We start from the raw sequence: 18,571 nt of genomic DNA, 5'->3' as shown, positions 1-18,571 counted from the left end.
AACTAGACAACAGCGCAAACAAACCCATGACATTTTGCAACTAACTTTCCCAGTCTGTAAGTGTGCTTCAGCTACAAGCAAAAAGCTAGCAACATGTGGATGATCTTTGCAAAACTGGTAATTACAATGAGCTAATACTGACAGTACCTCATAACTTATTACACGAGTCTTACCAGGTAAAAGATTTGGAGGATCTCCTGGCCGTTCTTCAGCTCCGTCCCCTCGATGATGTACTGAGCACGCACCGTTGCGTCTTTGTCACAAGCCAGCTCCCCGTTCACCTGCATGAGTTTCAGGAAACTACTGCTCTTGGAGTAAAATGCTATGACGTTGTGGTATGCAGTCCTGTACTCTGGTCTGCGCACGTCTGGCACATACAGCTCATTCACTTCCGTCTTTCTGGATCGCGCCTGTAGACCAAACAATCACATCTCAGGTTTTAAAACAACCGCCTTCACTTCACAAAAAGGTGCAGTATTGACGTATTTTTGAAGTCTAGCATCTCAAGGGTTCTCTCGTCAAAAAGCAACAGGATTTCCCTTATTAGATTTCTGTCTAATGCAGAAAATAAGCTTTGTGGCCAACACAAGTTTTTTTTACGCAGGATAATCTCCACATATTAACACCACTTTATGATTTTTGAAGAGTAAACACAATAATCCGAAGTAAAAAGCTATAAACAAAACTACATGATGGAAGCAACCGCCATTTTTCTGACTCATAGAAGCTTTGGACATTACTGACACATTTTATATCGTAGAACCAAATATGACAATCTCGTAAATGTGTGTAAGCCACAGACTTTTTTTCAGGCTGCTAACCACAAACACATTGGAAAAAACGTTGAGACAATGTAACCGGAAGGGGTAAATTACCAAGTATTTTCCAGATTGTAGGCCTTATCCCTGCACTCTATATACCTTTAACTATTACATAATGAACCTTAATGATCTCAAAATGGGATTAATTAAAAAATAATCTTGTTCACCTCCAACATGATCAAAAGGGTGGAAAGTTTCTTTAACTAGATATGGATTATATAATTGATCAATAGAGAATTGGTTATAAATAGGAAGCTCTTCAACTGAATTCATTATGCTGCAGTAACCAACCTGTAGATTCACATTGTCCTTCCAGAGGGCGGTGTCAAAAGAAAACGAAGCCTTGCCATTCGTGCCTGTAGTCAGCTTGACTGCTTGAGAGTTGCCAGCAGACACATACACGGCCTCATTGGTGACAGCTTTGTTGTCTGGACCGATCACTTTGACCTGTAAATAAGTGAGAATTGGACACATTTTTAAATATCTTGTTCTTCTCTTTTCTAAGGTTACATTAAAATAAAAAACATCTTATTGATATTTTGTATCTCTTTTATTTATTTGAAATTGAGGTTATCCAAAAGTAACAAATCTGGTTACATTTCCTTTATATTTAGATACTCAGATTAGGTTACTAATTACATTCTTTTTCTTTACAGGTCAATGTAACGCAATGCATTTTTTCAAAGATACCCTCCTAACTGTTTGTGGATAATTTCCCAAACTGTAGTATCGCTAACTATCCACTAGTCTAGCATGGATATGAATAAATATGTATCATGTGGTGTGGTAACGGCATCTATATGGTAGCTCCCAGTGGTCTCTCTCTCTCTCACTAAATACCTTTCCCTCGAACAAGATGCCAGGCATGTATGCTTCAGGTACGTCCTCGAAGGTGACAGTTCTGACAATAGTGCTGAAGCTGGTGCGCCCAGTGCCTGTAAGAATGACTCCTAAATGGTAGAAAACATACAGATCACAGCTCATCAGGAAACAATGGTGATTACTCAATGAACAGTCAATGCTCCTATGTAAACAGCCAAGCTACCTGTGCCGTACTCCTCCAATTCTGCATTCAACTCAAAACTGACATCGTTCATGCTCCATGTTGAGTTGAAACACTGCCAGGTTCACAGTTTGTGTAGCACAGCCAGCTTTGTCAGTCTGGAAGATAATAGCACAAGTCCATTTCAAACCAAAAATAGAATTTAAAGAGAGAAATAACAGCATGTATTTTATTAATCTGGGGTACTCACCGTCAGTTCATACGTTTTGCAGATATCTTTTTCCTGGTTCCTTGAAAACCAGAACCTTTGGGTAGCAATTTTGCAAAAAACTGCCTTGACTGAACCGACAACTGGTTTCCCATAGGTGTATCTGCAGGAGAGAGCACACAGATTGAGGAATGCTCTTCAGGAATGGATATTTAAAATGTGTATTTATTGCAGTACAATACGTTAATGTTCATTAAGGTCTGAAAGCTCTTATTTCTTAAGAATCGCACTTAACACTACAGTACACAAACTGCTCATTTATTTACCAAAGAAAAACGACCATTGCTCCAAAAATACGTACGCTTTTATTTTCCTTCCATCCATGATTAAGACATGAAAGTCCCTACTCAGTCTCCGATTGACTCACCTTAATATTTTCACCCCAACCGTGATATTTGTAACCATCCATCCATCCATCTTCTTCCGCTTATCCGTGGTCGGGTCGCGGGGGTAGCAGTTCCAGCAGAGAGCCCCAAACTTTCTTTTCCCTGGCGACATCAACCAGCTCTGACTGGGGGATCCCAAGGCGCTCCCAGGCCAGCGAAGAGATATAATCCCTCCACCTGGTCCTAGGTCTACCCCTTGGTCTCTTCCCAGCTGGACGTGCCTGGAACACCTCCCTAGGGAGGCGCCCAGGTGGCATCCTAACTAGGTGCCCGAACCACCTCAACTGGCTCCTTTCGACGCGAAGGAGGAGCGGCTCAACTCCGAGTCCCTCCCTGATGACCGAACTTCTCACCTTATCCCTAAGGGAGACACCAGCCACCCTGCGGAGAAAACCCATCTCGGCCGCTTGTATCCGCGATCTCGTTCTTTCGGTCATGACCCATCCTTCATGACCATAGGTGAGGGTAGGAACGAAAATGGCCCGGTAGACAGAGAGCTTTGCCTTCTGGCTCAGCTCCCTTTTCGTCACAACGGTGCGGTAAAGCGACTGCAGTACCGCTCCCGCTGCTCCGATTCTCCGGCCCATCTCACGCTCCATTGTTCCCTCACTCGAGAACAAGACCCCGAGATACTTGAACTCCTTCACTTGGGGTAAGGACTCATTCCCTACTTGAAGTGGACAGTCCATCGGTTTCCTGCTGAGAACCATGGCCTCAGATTTGGAGGTGCTGATCCTCATCCCAGCCGCTTCACACTCGGTTGCGAACCGATCCAGTGAGTGCTGAAGGTCGCAGACCGATGAAGCCATTAGAACCACATCATCTGCAAAAAGCAGTGGTGCAATCCTTAGTCCACCGAACTGCAGACCCCCTCCCCCATGACTACGCCTTGAAATCCGATCCATGTATATTACAAACAGGATTGGTGACAAAGCGCAGCCCTGGCGGAGGCCAACCCTCACCGGAAATGGGTCCGACTTACTGCCGAGGACCCGGACACAGCTCTCGCTTTGGGAGTACAGAGATTGGATGGCCCTGAGTAGAGACCCCCCTCACCCCATACTCCCGCAGCACCTCCCACAGTAACTCCCTGGGAACTCGGTCATACGCCTTCTCCAAGTCTACAAAACACATGTAGACCGGATAAGCGTATTCCCAGGCCCCCTCCAGGATCCTTGTGAGAGTAAAAAGCTGATCCGTCGTTCCACGACCAGGACGGAATCCGCATTGTTCCTCCTCAATCTGAGGTTCGACAATCGGCCTGACCCTCCTTTCGAGTACCTTAGAGTAAACTTTCCCGGGGAGGCTGAGTAGTGTGATGCCTCTGTAATTGGCACACACCCTCTGATCCCCCTTTTTAAAAAGGGGGACCACCACCCCGGTCTGCCACTCCTTCGGCACTGTTTCCGACTTCCACGCAACGTTGATGAGACGTGTCAACCATGACAGTCCCTCAACACCCAGAGCCTTCAGCATTTCCGGGCGGATCTCATCCACCCCCGGGGCTTTGCCACTGTGGAGTTGTTTGACGACCTCAGTGACCTCCCCCCCGGGAGATTGGTGTTGATCCCCCGTCATACTCCAGCTCTGCCTCTAACATAGAGGGCGGAGTTGTCGGGTTCAGGAGTTCCTCAAAGTGTTCCTTCCAACGCCCTAACACTCCATCAGTTGAGGTCAACAACGTCCCATCCTTACTGTACACAGCTTGGATGGTTCCCTGCTTCCCCCTCCTGAGGTGTCGGACAGTTTTCCAGAACAACTTTGGTGCCGCCCGAAAGTCCTTCTCCATGTCTTCTCCGAACTTCTCCCACACCCGCTGCTTTGCCTCGGCCACGGATGAGGCTGCTGCCCTTCGGGCCTGTCGGTACCTTGCAACTGCCTCGGGAGTCCCCCGGGATAACAAATCCCTGAAGGCCTCCTTCTTCAGTCGGACGGCTTCCCTGACCACCGGTGTCCACCAGGAGGTTCGAGGGTTACCGCCCCTTGAGGCACCTAGGACCTTGAGACCACAGCTCCCCGCCGCGGCTTCGGCAATAGAGGCTTTGAACACCGACCACTCTGGTTCAATGTCCCCAACCTCCACAGGAATGCCCGAAAAGCTCCGCCGGAGGTGTGAGTTGAAGGCCTCCTGAACTTGGGCCTCCTCCAGACGTTCCCAGTTCACCCCGAACTACACGTTTGGGCTTACCAGGTCTATCCAGAGGCTTCCTCCCCGCCACTCGACCCAACTCACCACCAGATGGTGATCAGTTGACAACTCCGCCCCTCTCTTTACCCGAGTGTCCAAAACATACGGCCTCAGGTCCGATGATACGATAACGAAATCGATCATGGACCTTCTGCCTAGGGTGCTCTGGTACCACGTACACTTATGAGCATCCTTATGTTCGAACATGGTGTTTGTTATGGGCCAATCCATGACTAGCACAGAAGTCCAGTAACAAACCACCACTCCGGTTCAGATCAGGGGGGCCGTTCCTCCCAATCACGCCCCTCCAAGTGTCTCCATCATTGCCCACATGTGCGTTGAAGTCTCCCAGCAAGATTAAAGAGTCCCCTTCAGGAGCCCCATACAGGACTCTTTCCAGGGTCTCCAAGAAGGCCGTATACTCTGAACTGCTGTTGGGTGCATAAGCACACACAACAGTCAGAGTTTTCCCCCCCATAACCCGCAGGCGTAGGGAGGCGACCCTCTCGTCCACTGGGGTAAACTCCAACAACGAAGCACCTAACCGGGGACTTGTGAGTATCCCCACACCCGCCCGGCGCCTCACACCTTGAGCAACTCCGGAGAAGAATAGAGTCCAACCCCTATCCAGAAGTAAGGTTCCAGAGCCGACGCTGTGCGTAGAGGTGAGCCCAACCAGATCCAACTGGTAACGCTCCACCTCCCGCACAAGCTCCGGCTCCTTCCCCCCCAGAGAGGTGACGTTCCACGTCCCCAAAGCCAGCTTCTGTCGCCCGGGTCTGGTCCGTCGAGACCCTCCGCTTTCACTGCCACCCTTCTGGCAGCGCACCCGACCCCATCGATGTTTCCCGTAGGTGGTGGGCCCGCGGGACGGAGAAGCGGAGGTGTTGCCCACGTTGCCTTTTCGGGCTGGGCCCGGCCGGGCTCCGTGGCAAGCCCGGCCACCAGACGCTCGCCGACGAGTCCTCCTTCTGGGCCTGGCTCCAGAAGGGGACCCCGGGCTTCCTCCGGGCCGGGTATCCTCACTTCTTAGTTTTTCTTTCATGAGGTCTTTTGAACCAATCTTAGTCTGGCCCCTTGCCTGAGACCAATTTGCCATGGGAGACCCTACCAGGAACACAAGGTTCCAGACAACACAGCCCCCAGGTTCATCAGGGCACACAAACCTCTCTACCACGGTAAGGTGCTGGTTCTTCAGAGATTTGTAACCGACCTATAATAAATCTCAAACGACATTCCTAATTTTAGCCAACTCAACATGTACTAGCCAATCGGAGGCAGTTTAATGCAGGTCATGCCTTTGCTATAGTAGGAAACACTTTTATTGTTAAGACAAAATTAAAAATCGAATTAGATTCAGATGGCTGAATTGTTTATGCTCAGTTTGTTTGTATGGCATTCTCTATTATCTAACATGTTACATTTGTGTTTTTCTATTGTTTTTAAGGTTTTCTACCTGGACAATTACTATAGATATCTACATAAGTCAACTGTTGAAAAGAGAAATAAATACAAACAAATAGGAAAGAGTTGTCTATGCGTCTATCTTGCCCTCAAGCCTCTCATATTTGGACAAACATTGAAAAAAGCCCAAAAATCCCCAAAGAACTTTACAATAATTAAGGTTTGTTGCTATGTGGTTGTAATAGCTATACGCTGCTGTTTGTTCGTTAAGAATGTGTATTTGTGAAGCAATGGGCCATAGGACGAATGAGCTTTCGGTCCAGTGGGACATGTTTTGGACTATTGGGGTGTTGGCCTTCAGATACCAGAGAACGGTTTTCTGTGTGAAACGCACACTCAGACACCATTGCCTAAAACAGTTTTATACTCTTGCAAAAAAATGCAGCAGTACCAGTAGAGTTTTCCTTTTCGTTATACCAAAATTGAGGAGAATTACATATATTTTTAATAAAATAGCCACTGTGCTAAACTTCATTGCCATTGCTAACCACTGTCAGGTCCTTGATGTGAGACACTCACTTTCCACAAATCTTTAGTGTTGCCTCCTTGTCCAGGATGGAAATTACATTGGGTAGTTCAACCTTTACCTCATATTTTGGCAAAACTGAAGGCGAGGAAAATTATTTCAAAATGTAACTGCTGAAAAGGAACATACAGTGTAGATCAAACATATCAATCGTTTTGGTAATATTCAGCAAATAACTGCAGCAGACCGTATTCCTTGATGTCGAAGCTGTGGGATATTTGCTCTCCTTGGTCCGTTGTGGCAGTGATCACGTAGCTTCCCTGAACCGCCTCAGGAATCATGGGGTGGGAAATATCAAGGATACCGCTAACAAGGTTCCTATCTACGGAAGAGGATTAGGGCCACATAAAAAAAATTTTTGTGAGGATTTGAAAAAAATATTATTATTTTTTGTTCTGAGAAAAAAGTCAGAATTCTGACTTTAATCTCAGAATTCTGACTTTAATCTCAGAATTCTGACTTTAATCTCAGAATTCTGACTTTTTTCTCAGAAAAAAAAATAATATTTTTTTTGGGAGAAAAAAAGTCAGAATTCTGACTTTAATCTCAGAATTCTGACTTTAATCTCAGAATTCTGACTTTTTTCTCGGAAAAAAAAAATGTTTTTTTTTTGGGAGAAAAAAAGTCAGAATTCTGACTTTAATCTCAGAATTCTGACTTTTTTCTCGGAAAAAAAAAATATTTTATTTTTGGGAGAAAAAAAGTCAGAATTCTGACTTTAATCTCAGAATTCTGACTTTAATCTCAGAATTCTGACTTTTTTCTCGGAAAAAAAAAATGTTTTTTTTTTTGGGAGAAAAAAGTCAGAATTCTGACTTTAATCTCAGAATTCTGACTTTTTTCTCGGAAAAAAAAAATATTTTTTTTTTGGGAGAAAAAAGTCAGAATTCTGACTTTAATCTCAGAATTCTGACTTTAATCTTAGAATTCTGACTTTTTTCTCAGAACAAAAAAACATTTTTTTTTTGGGAGAAAAAAAGTCAGAATTCTGACTTTAATCTCAGAATTCTGACTTTTTTCTCAGAAATACCGGTAACTGTCGAACCAGCTTCACTGCGATTTACACATTGCAGTAGGCAACAATGGAGGACGTGAGTGAATTTCTGCGCGCCAGAGGGGTCCAAGAGGAAACCATATTGCAAATGGAAGAACAAAAGGTGAGTTATAAATATATAAGTGTGTTTTGGGCGTTCGTAAAAACAACGAAAAGGCGTTAGAATATGAAATGCAGACATTGATGAGCTAGCAGCAAGTGCATTAGCTTATATGCTATGGCTCCCCCCCATCTAATTCAGTAAATAATGGTTTAGTTCGTTGACACGCAAGTTTGTGCTTGTTGGAACAGTGGCGACTAACCAAGAGCAACAGCCTGGTGGTTTTCATGTTTCTGTAGAGAAGATTTCATTAAGTGTGTTTAACAAGGCAGCTAGCAGCTAGCTGAGAGCCTGACAGCTACCGCTCACCAGCCTGGCGGGGAAAAACCATGGGAAATACATATCGCCCAAACTTCTTTTTGTTTGCCATCATTACTTCAAATTATTTTTGCCTGTAACAGTTTAGAGATCAGTGGTCAAAGTACAACGCAAGGAGGCAGTTGCTAATTATATTCCCAAAATTCGCCCAGTAAAACCCCTCTCGGTACTGTAGCATTGTTACCACAGGGGTTTGGGCCATTGTCCTTGTATCCCACAATCACAGAATTATCAGCATATGAATATGAATCCTGCTGTACTGTCTGAAGGAGATTAAAACAGCAGGACAGTGTTGGTAATTGTATCTAGTATCGCTGCGTATCATGTCAGTCTCTAACGTTAACGTTACTGAAAGCTGCCGTTGGTGGGCCGCTGGCTCTGGCATAGGTGGGCCGTGGACTTTCACAGCGCCGGTACCGCATCCGCCGCCGCAAACACCCGCCGTTGCGAGGCTCTGGTGGCTCCGGCAGGTCCGGTGCAGCGGTGCTGTGAAAGTCCACCGCCGTTGCGAGTCTCCGGCTGTAATAATCCACTTTAAAAACACTTTTAAGGGTTATACTTATGTGAAGGTTATAAACTTTAGGGTAACCAGGGAAACTAGTAGTTTCTGGTTTTTTCTAATAAAGTGACAACAGTACCATCATGGCAAAAACTGGCTTTTTAAGGGTTAATATTCTGAAAATTAATGAATGTTTTGTATTATGAACAGGACTGATTTGGTCTGCGAAATGGCAAAATAGTATATATCTATATATAACGATGTACAAGGGTTGACAATAGTTATACAATGTGCACAAACTTCATTGTGTTTTCTTTTCTTTCTTCTTTGCAGATTGACAGCGACGTCATTGGTCTTATGGATGATGCCACTCTTCAAAAATACATCCCCTCCTACGGAGACCGAATAGCCATCTTTAATCATTGTAGAAGTAAAAGGCCCACATCAAAGCGAAAAAAAGGCCTTTATGAAAGACTGAGGGAAAAAATGACACTGAGATCGGAAAGTTCTCAAGGAAACGCATCAGGTACAGAAACAAGAAAAACACAGACAAAGAAGCTGAAAGCCACAAGAAATATTGAAATAGGCTGGATTCACAATGACACTAACACAACCAAACAAGTAAGGGCAAAACAAGGAGGTGGCACTAGAAAAATTAAACTATCAACTAATGCTGGTTTGAATGAAATCCTTGAAACAGGAAAGACACTATTTTTTCCTGATGGAATATCACCTAAAGGACCTGAATCAGAGTTCGACTTTGAGGTGTGGGATTTTAAACAAAACTGCCTTACAGCTGAAACATGCCCTTCAATTAGCACAATGTACGAAACTGTGCAAATGACAATGTTGCGATTTTACATTGCCACAAAGCGAAAACCTTCTGCAAACGCTGACAGCGACACAGTTGAAGAGACTTCTGAGTTTAATCTTGTCTCGGGTGAAAATGACGACTACACAGATGTCATTATTGTTTTGGACGACATACAGCGATCACTAAACATTTCTAGTGATCCTGAAATCACCTTTGGTCCTCATTTCGGCATCGAGGAAGATGAAGAAGACACACTCATATTTGAGAATGTTCCTGTCCCCGCCAGTCCACTTGAGGCAGAGAAACAACTAACAATCACTGTACATCATGCAAACACCCTAGCTGACATGATTACTGCCTTTTCTGATGCAGAGATTTTAAACAAATCATTGAATGTGAGGCGCATTCTCCCAGATAACAAGGAAGAAGCAGGCAGTGGTTCTGGGGTACTGAGGGATGTTCTCAGCTGCTTCTGGCAAGAATTCTATGAGAGATGCACACTTGGGACAACAGTTAAAGTGCCCTACATTCGCCATGATTTTCCTGCTGAAACATGGAAGGCAATTGGAAGAATCCTTTTGAAAGGTTACCAAGATTGTGAATATTTCCCAAACAAACTTTCACTGCCTTTCCTTGAACAGGTGCTGTTTGATAATGTGTACAGTGACCTCAAAGCATATTTTATGCAATTTGTGAGCAGCCAAGAACGTGAAGTTTTGATGCAAGCGCTGACTGATTTCACTGCAGTTGACACTGATGACCTTTTGGAGGTTCTCGACAGCTATGGCTGTAGAAGGAAAGTCAGCGCAGAGAATCTTCCTAAAATAATTGAAGAAATTGCCCACAAAGAGATGGTCCAAAAACCAATGTTCGTTATTGACTGCTGGAGGGAGATTAACCATCAACATCTCAACCTCAGTCCAGAGGCACTGACTAAGTTGTTGTCTGACCTGCAACCCACCACAAAAAAAGTCTGCAAACTACTGAAATTTGATGTTGATTTGACTACAAACCAAAAAGAGGTAGCAAATCATCTGAAAAGATTCATCAGAGAGCTAGATGAGAGTAAACTTCAGAAGTTTCTACGGTTCTGCACAGGATCTGATCTCATTGTGACCGACAGCATCTACGTGGGATTTGAGAAAATGACAGAGTTCACAAGAAGACCGATTGCACACACATGTGGGAATATTCTGCACATAGCTGACAGCTATGAGAACTTCCCAGATTTCCGTTCAGAATTCAATGCAGTTCTTGAGAGCAATGTGTGGGTTATGGACATTGTTTAGACTCCAACAACAATAACCAAACCAATCCAAACTGTTAAGAGTTTTTCATGTTCGAAGTAGTTGTGCAGAATTGCAAGTAATGGTGTGCTATACTGTATATTTGGGAAGCACTTCACCAGGACCTTTAATAGTTATAGAGAAGTCCAGCTGGCCAGAAGGGAGCCCATCTTTCACTACACAAACTTGGTGGTGTGTTCACAAACTACAACAAACTTGCATATTGACTATTATTCTCCAGTTGCAGAACACAAACCTGACTTGACAGAAATGTAATTTGTTCATGTAATTCAAGACCTTTTAATACTGCTAAGATGTTTAAGGATTCAAACAAGAACAGTGGCATGCTTCATTGTTCTTATATGGAAACAGACAGTTGTAAAATACAATGTACTGTTTGCTCCCTCTTACTTTTTGTGTAAATTGTAAAATGATATGCCACTTACCCAGGTGAATAACTTGTGTAAAAGCATGAATGTGTAACTAACCCCTTATCTGACCATTGACTGGAATATAAAGTTGCAAAGCAAGTGCCTTGTTCAAAGCATACTTGTTTATTTAGAACATATTTTATACTAGTGTAAAAAGTAATTAAGACATGTGCCAGTGCAATAACAATTATTAAAGTATCCAAAAATAAAAGATAGGTTTTGTTGCACACAACAATGCCTGCAAAACAGATGTTGAGACTTAATACAATTTACCTTCAGAATGTCTTTCAGTATCAAAGCAATACTTGCAATCTTAGTAAAAGCAAACAATTGTAATCATAACTTCTCATAACTAAGATAACTGGTAGAAGACTAGTTCAGTCTGTTTATATGCACATCTGAGAGGTGTGTGTGTGTGTGTGTGTGTGTGTGTGTGTGTGTGTGTGTGTGTGTGTGTGTGTGTGTGTGTGTATATGGAAAGTGTATGTGTATCTACTTGTTTAGAAGAACCAACCAGTCCACCACTTGAAACTTTAACAAGACATTTGGAATCAAGGCAATGTGACACCTGAGGAAACATTTGATCATACAACATTTTAAGCATTATTTTTAAGATATTTGTTCCGTTTCTATATTTCACATCTTGTTTATTTAGAACATATTTTATACTAGTGTAAAAAGTAATTAAGACATAATCTTAAAATAATGCTTAAAATGTTGTATGATCAAATGTTTCCTCAGGTGTCACATTGCCTTGATTCCAAATGTCTTGTTAAAGTTTCAAGTGGTGGACTGGTTGGTTCTTCTAAACAAGTAGATACACACACACACTTTCCCTATACACACACACACACACACACACACACACACACACACACACACACACACACACACACACACACACACACACACACACACCTCTCAGATGTGCATATAAACAGACTGAACTAGTCTTCTACCAGTTATCTCAGTTATGAGAAGTTATGATTACAATTGTTTGCTTTTTACTAAGATTGCAAGTATTGCTTTGATACTGAAAGACATTCTGAAGGTAAATTGTATTAAGTCTCAACATCTGTTTTGCAGGCATTGTTGTGTGCAACAAAACCTATCTTTTATTTTTGGATACTTTAATAATTGTTATTGCACTGGCACATTACAGGCAGATATTTGTTCCGTTTCTATATTTCACATCTTGTGGATCAACCAATAATTTAAAAAAAAAAGCAAAGCAAAAGGGCTGTAATTTTCCGGTCATCCTTGTGCGGAATTCTCATGTTTTGTTAAATGTTACTTTTAACATTGAAATGTAAGTTAAGGTTACATTGTGAATCAAATGTATTTTCTTACACCACATTTGTATGCAGGCCTTCAATTGAATGTTGATAAAGTTTCCTATTCTTATGGGTATAAAGTGATTGAATAAATAAGCTTTACAATAGTTGTTCCAAGACTTCTCTAAAATATCTTATAGTAATTCATATTTGACACTAATGTGAGAATTTAATTAGTCATGTGGCATTAAAAACAATGATAAAATAATTGAAAATTCATTAAGAACACTACCATTCTGTTTATCTATGCTTTGAGTTCTTGATGCCTTTTTTACAAATGTGTATTTAATTGTCTAGAAATGGTATCCTTTATTGTCTTAATAAAGTTAATTGTTTATTTTTGCCAACACTAGGTTGTAATGTTATGGTGATACAGGTAAAAGACTGATGTATATCAATACTGAGAACATATGATGAATACTGCACTGACATACTCATTGTATCAGCATTGGATCAAATGTGCTCCTATTAGTATGAACTCACAACCAAGCTTCCCAAAGTCTGTTCACCTCAAGTTATTACGGCTAAATTGTTTCATTGAGTTCCGAGAATACATAAATGTAACCACATTTTGAAATATAAGTAATTGAAATAAATAAAATGTGTTACTGCATAAAGACAATCTGATTCATTTAATTAATGTGTTATGCAAAAAGGTGTGAACGATGTATCTATTGCTTAAATCATTCAATTTGTGCTTACACTTTTGCAAGAATGTGATCAGACATTTTTAGTAAAAACAATGGAGTTATACTGAAAAATTAACATGTTCATTATTGTATGCATGTGGCAATCAATAAGTCATTCTAAAGTGATGTTTGTATTCACCAATACATGGCACTAGTAGGTTTGTTATGTCAGCGAATGGCGTTGTTATCCTTTCTTAAAGGAGGAAGTTTGCCCAGTGTAAGCAAGGCCTTCTCAGTTGCAGCAAACTACATGGCAATATTAATGACTGGTCCCTTACTGTTTTTAGAGCGCACATGAAATAATCTGGCAACTGAGTGAAAATTAGCAATCAGTTGTTACCATTGTGTAACACATGGTACATTATTTGTGTATACAATGTAGAAACATGTAACAAAGATTTGGCCCATACATACAGTAGGCTACCATTAAAAAAAACTGTTGAAAAGCTGTAAAGAAAAATGAAAATAGTGTTGAGAGACAAACATTTAAGGAATACATGAAATACCATTGACTATGATTTTTATTGATACATTTTTGACTAAATAATTACTTATTTTTTAAGGTCAGTTTTGTCCTGAACAGTATTTTGTGTTTTGCATAATGACATGTACGCTACATGTACCATTAATCAAATACTTGTCGTCGTATTTCATCTCGTAACAGGATGTATAGATCAGCTGCAGCAAATGGATCTGCTGGATCATCCCATCCGTTTTCCGCCATGAGTAGACAACACAGTTCAAAAACAGTTTCATCGCACGGAAACTGGCCTTTGGGAGTACACTCTAACATACACAAATTGACCTCCTCCATGGCAATAGGTTTGAGTCTATCCTCAGCACTGTGCAACTCTGGGAATGAGTACATAATCACTGGCCGACCAGATGCTGTGTCATCAGTTGATCTTGGTCTGATTTTGTGGGAATTCCAGGTGTTGACCACTTCATCAAGTTCATCCTGCATAGAAAAAAAGCACAGTAAATGTAGACGACATGTCTTAAGAAGCTTTCGGACATAACTTCTACCTGTCTAGATGGAGGCTGAGGTTGCTGCAATGTCCACGAACATAGTGAATTATAATATTATTATTACTCATACTACTTTTATTAATGACTAATCTCAGAAATAAATAAAATATTTTACCTGAACAAGATTAAGGTAACAGAATTGGATAAGACTTTTGTCCAAAAAGTCTCCTGTGAAGTGGCCATCTTCCTGGAGAGTTTGGAACAGGTTCATCCAGAACTGCACACTCTGTTTGCGGAGTATACCCCACCATCCTTCAATGCGCTGGTTTGCTGTGCTTCTTCCATAAAGGAAACTTCTCTCCCCAGCAAAACTGTCTGGGTGGTTCCTTCGCAAAAACATCTGCATTTCTTCAACAGAAACATTTTCCGTGCCCCTGTCTGCACGAATCCTCTCTGGACATCCACCTATACCTGAAACTGTTTTGATAAAGTAACTTGCAACTACTTTAGGATCACTGTTTGTGATATAGGCTTCCATCCATAACACATAGCGGCTAAAACCATCTATACAGCCGTTGATGGCAATGCCATAGGGCTTTAGTTTATCATAACCATCCATGTGCCAAAGTGCATTTGGCCCTCTGCATCTGTACTGACGTCTTCTCAAGCGGTGGGCTCGTCTTAATTCCACACCTTGTGGATCAACCAGTTTGATGATGCGTCTTATGCTATCTTGTGACACAACAAGGCCCTGTTGAATTGCACGGAGATGAAGCCAACGGTATCCCTGCATCTGTCCATTAGTCATGATCTCATGCTGTACAAAAGCTAGCACTTCCTCCAAGTCAGACTGGTTCTTCCTCCTGAACAGGTTAAGTCTTTTACAAATTCTCTTTAATGTTCGGACACTAATTACAATGTGATTAGTGTGTGCCAAAATAGCAAGTATTTCTTTGTTACTTAGGGAAAGTCTGAAGTATAGTTTAATTAAGTCATCCAAATCTGGCTCTGCAGGCATTGTTGTGAGCAGCGCAGCAAACTGATGTAATGCAGAATATAAAGAGGACAATTTGGTATTCGTAGGAGGGGTTGTAATATGGCAGTTGAATTGTACATCAGACAATAACGTTGCTTTTAATCTGCAAAAAAGAAAAGAAAATATATTGTTTAAATATTGTAAGGTTAAGACTCTTCTTCCTATTTTACACAGTATATGTTCAGTAAAAGTGTCCATTACGGAGTACGGATCTTATTTATCAGGAACACTTTATATGCAGGAACACAAATCCTACCTTTAATTTAAAGCCAGAAAGTGTTAAACATTCTTACTGTTAACCTCACTAACTTGTTTCATAAAATGCGTATATATAGGCATATATATATATATATATATTTTTTTTTTTTTGTAAAAAAATACGCATTTTATGAAACAAGTCTAGAATGGAGTAAGACAGTTGTGGTTGTGGGCCACAACCACAACTGTCTTACTCCATTCTAGACGAGATGATGTTTGAGATGTTGATCATTTTGATGGTTAATAGCCTTCTGATTGTCAGCTAGCTGCCTTGTTAAACACACTTAATGAAATCTTCTCTACAGAAACATGAAAACCACCAGGCTGTTGCTCTTGGTTAGTCGCCACTGTTCCAACAAGCACAAACTTGCGTGTCAACGAACTAAACCATTATTTACTGAATTAGATGGGGGGGAGCCATAGCATATAAGCTAATGCACTTGCTGCTAGCTCATCAATGTCTGCATTTCATATTCTAACGCCTTTTCGTTGTTTTTACGAACGCCCAAAACACACTTATATATTTATAACTCACCTTTTGTTCTTCCATTTGCAATATGGTTTCCTCTTGGACCCCTCTGGCGCGCAGAAATTCACTCACGTCCTCCATTGTTGCCTACTGCAATGTGTAAATCGCAGTGAAGCTGGTTCGACAGTTACCGGTATTTCTGACTTTTTTTCTCCCAAATAATTTTTTTTTTTTTTGTTCTGAGAAAAAAGTCAGAATTCTGAGATTAAAGTCAGAATTCTGAGAAAAAAGTCAGAATTCTGAGATTAAAGTCAGAATTCTGACTTTTTTTCTCCCAAAAAAAAAATATTTTTTTTTTTCCCGAGAAAAAAGTCAGAATTCTGAGATTAAAGTCAGAATTCTGACTTTTTTTCTCCCAAAAATAAAATATTTTTTTTTTCCGAGAAAAAAGTCAGAATTCTGAGATTAAAGTCAGAATTCTGACTTTTTTTCTCCCAAAAAAAATATTATTTTTTTTTCTGAGAAAAAAGTCAGAATTCTGAGATTAAAGTCAGAATTCTGAGATTAAAGTCAGAATTCTGAGATTAAAGTCAGAATTCTGACTTTTTTCTCAGAACAAAAAATAATAATATTTTTTTCAAATCCTCACAAAAAAATTTTTTATGTGGCCCTAATCCTCTTCCGTACCTATCCAACCACTGAGCAATGCGAATTTAATTGGGATCCTACATGAAGGCAGAGGCACATTTGAGGATGAGTTTAGACCCACAAATGAACTATGAACTGATGGTGTCTCATGGTATCTACGCTCACAAGGATGTTTTTCTATCCTTCATAATAAGGCAACACAAACCTTATGGATTTGTTCCTGTAATAGTTACATATTTTTAATTATTCAGATGGCAGACATTATAATACTTGTGAAAGTTAGTGTACTGTAAGTTCATGTCAATGTTTGTTGATTGGATTGTATTTTTGGCACTACAATCAAATGAAAAGCCAGAAACAATTTTTAAATCCTGCCAATAGGGCCTTTAAAATGTTCTCAAAATAAAACACTGCATTTATGTATTCTATTAGTATAGCATTATATAATTAGCACACAATGTGTATAAGGGTCTTATACAGCAAGCATTAGAGACAGCTTCTCATACTATAACTTTGTGTCATTCTTACCTGGAGCTCCACCACTTTGTACTGAAAAAGAAAATAACATTTTCAGTTGCATGTAGAATTTGTACTTTATATGCAAGAAGAATACAACTGTAAACAGGGATGCAAACTTGTCACCTTTCGGCGAAATTCGCCGTTTTGAATCCAAAATAGGTCGTGTGTGTGATTCAGGTAGATCTGCAATAAAAATATTTTTGGGGTATGGAGGGGGTCTGGGACCCGGAGTAATCTGCGGCCGCGATGATGGTCTAGCTTCAGCAGCTACATTACCTACGGGTGCGTTCGTTAATATTAACTGTGGTCCGGAGTCACTGTGGCACAGACTGGACCGCTGGTGAACTGCTGTTAGAACGGGCCGTTCAGGTGTTCAGAGCAGGACTCCCTGTCGGAGCGGCAGAGCGTGATGTGCACTGAAAAGTGTTTCTGTCGCAATATTATCGTTGAGCTGGCTAACTAGCATGCATTGTCACTATCTGCTAACGTTAGCTTTAGCCTTCGTTTTCTAATAGTTTTTTTCATAGGCTATAAACAGAGGTGGTATAAGTATAGATCTTGTACTTGAGTAAAAGTAGAAGCACTCAGATCTTGTACTAGAGTAAAAGTAGAAGTACTCAGATATTGTACTAGAGTAAAAGTAGAAGTACTCAGATCTTGTACTTGAGTAAAAGTAGAAGTACTCAGATCTTTTAGGCTACTAGAGTAAAAGTAGAAGTACTCCGATCTTGTACTTGAGTGATAGTAGAAGTACTCAGGTATTGTACTTGAGTAAAAATGGAAGTACTCAGATCTTGTTCTTGAGTAAGAGTAGTAGTACTCAGATCTTGTACTTGAGTAAAAGTAGAAGTACTCAGATCTTGTACTGGAGTAAAAGTAGAAGCACCAGAGTGTAGGAATACTCTGTTACAGTAAAAGTCCTGCATTCAAAATGTTCCTCAAGTGAAAGTAGAAAAGTATTATCATCAGAATATAGTTAAAGTAGCGACAGTAAAAGTAGTCGTTGTGCAGATTGGTCCATTTCAGAATAACATATATGATATGTTTTATAAAGATTGATCATGAAAGTGTTCTCAAAGCTGGTAAAGGTGCAGCTAGTTTGAATGACTTTGTATACTGCAGGGTAGCTTGTGAATTTACTCCAGGTGGAACTAAAGTTTGATTCAACACTTGATTATATTTCACATCATTCATCCACATCTGTGAAGTAACTAAAGGTATTAAATACATGCAGTGGAGGAAAAGTACACCATGTACCTCTGAACTGTAGAGGAGAAGAAGTACAAAGTAGCAAAACATTGAAATAATTAAGTAAAGTACAAGTAGCTCAACATTGTACCCAAGTATAGTACTTGAGTTTATGAACTTAGTTACACCAGTGGCTATAAAGATAGAAAGACTAAGCCTTGCACAGAGGCATGAAAATACATTTTCAAAATGCTCAACAGTGCTGCCAAAATTATAAACTGACTGCTGCAATTAAAATAAATG

At 40.8% G+C, this 18,571-nt stretch overlaps 1 protein-coding gene, 1 long non-coding RNA gene and 1 pseudogene across 2 annotated transcripts; all 3 read right to left on the bottom strand.

Annotated features, from left to right (window-relative positions):
• The window catches only part of LOC117542818, a 48,715-nt pseudogene extending 46,797 nt beyond the window's left edge, over positions 1-1,918 (bottom strand).
• Positions 1,919-6,696: 4,778 nt separating this feature from the next.
• Positions 6,697-16,640, bottom strand: LOC117542801. The gene is made up of 3 exons (XR_004568490.1): positions 16,601-16,640; positions 6,844-6,974; positions 6,697-6,734 (listed from the first exon to the last, which is right to left on the bottom strand). It is a non-coding gene; the product is annotated as an uncharacterized LOC117542801 (long non-coding RNA).
• On the bottom strand, positions 13,685-16,117 carry LOC117542800. Its single transcript, XM_034210649.1, has 3 exons — positions 15,980-16,117; positions 14,326-15,289; positions 13,685-14,139 (listed from the first exon to the last, which is right to left on the bottom strand). Exons 2-3 carry the CDS (start codon positions 15,166-15,168, stop codon positions 13,807-13,809), a joined length of 1,176 nt encoding a protein of 391 aa, XP_034066540.1. The 5' UTR covers positions 15,169-15,289; positions 15,980-16,117; the 3' UTR covers positions 13,685-13,806.
• Positions 16,641-18,571: the final 1,931 nt, after the last annotated feature.

Source organism: Gymnodraco acuticeps, unplaced genomic scaffold (genome assembly GCF_902827175.1).
Source record: "Gymnodraco acuticeps unplaced genomic scaffold, fGymAcu1.1, whole genome shotgun sequence".
NCBI classification, from domain to species: domain Eukaryota; kingdom Metazoa; phylum Chordata; class Actinopteri; order Perciformes; family Bathydraconidae; genus Gymnodraco; species Gymnodraco acuticeps.
The sequence above is the reverse complement of the archived record's forward strand: the minus strand, read 5'-3'. Positions and strand labels throughout refer to the sequence as shown.

What these genes read in the sequence shown, in the direction of transcription:
- LOC117542800 (XM_034210649.1), bottom strand. Translation starts at nt 15,168, where the DNA reads ATGCCTGCAGAGCCAGATTTGGATGACTTAATTAAACTATACTTCAGA. An exon ending in GTTACCTTAATCTTGTTCAG is followed by an intron (nt 14,140 to 14,325) that starts GTAAAATATTTT and finishes TTTTCTATGCAG; the next exon opens with GATGAACTTGATGAAGTGGT.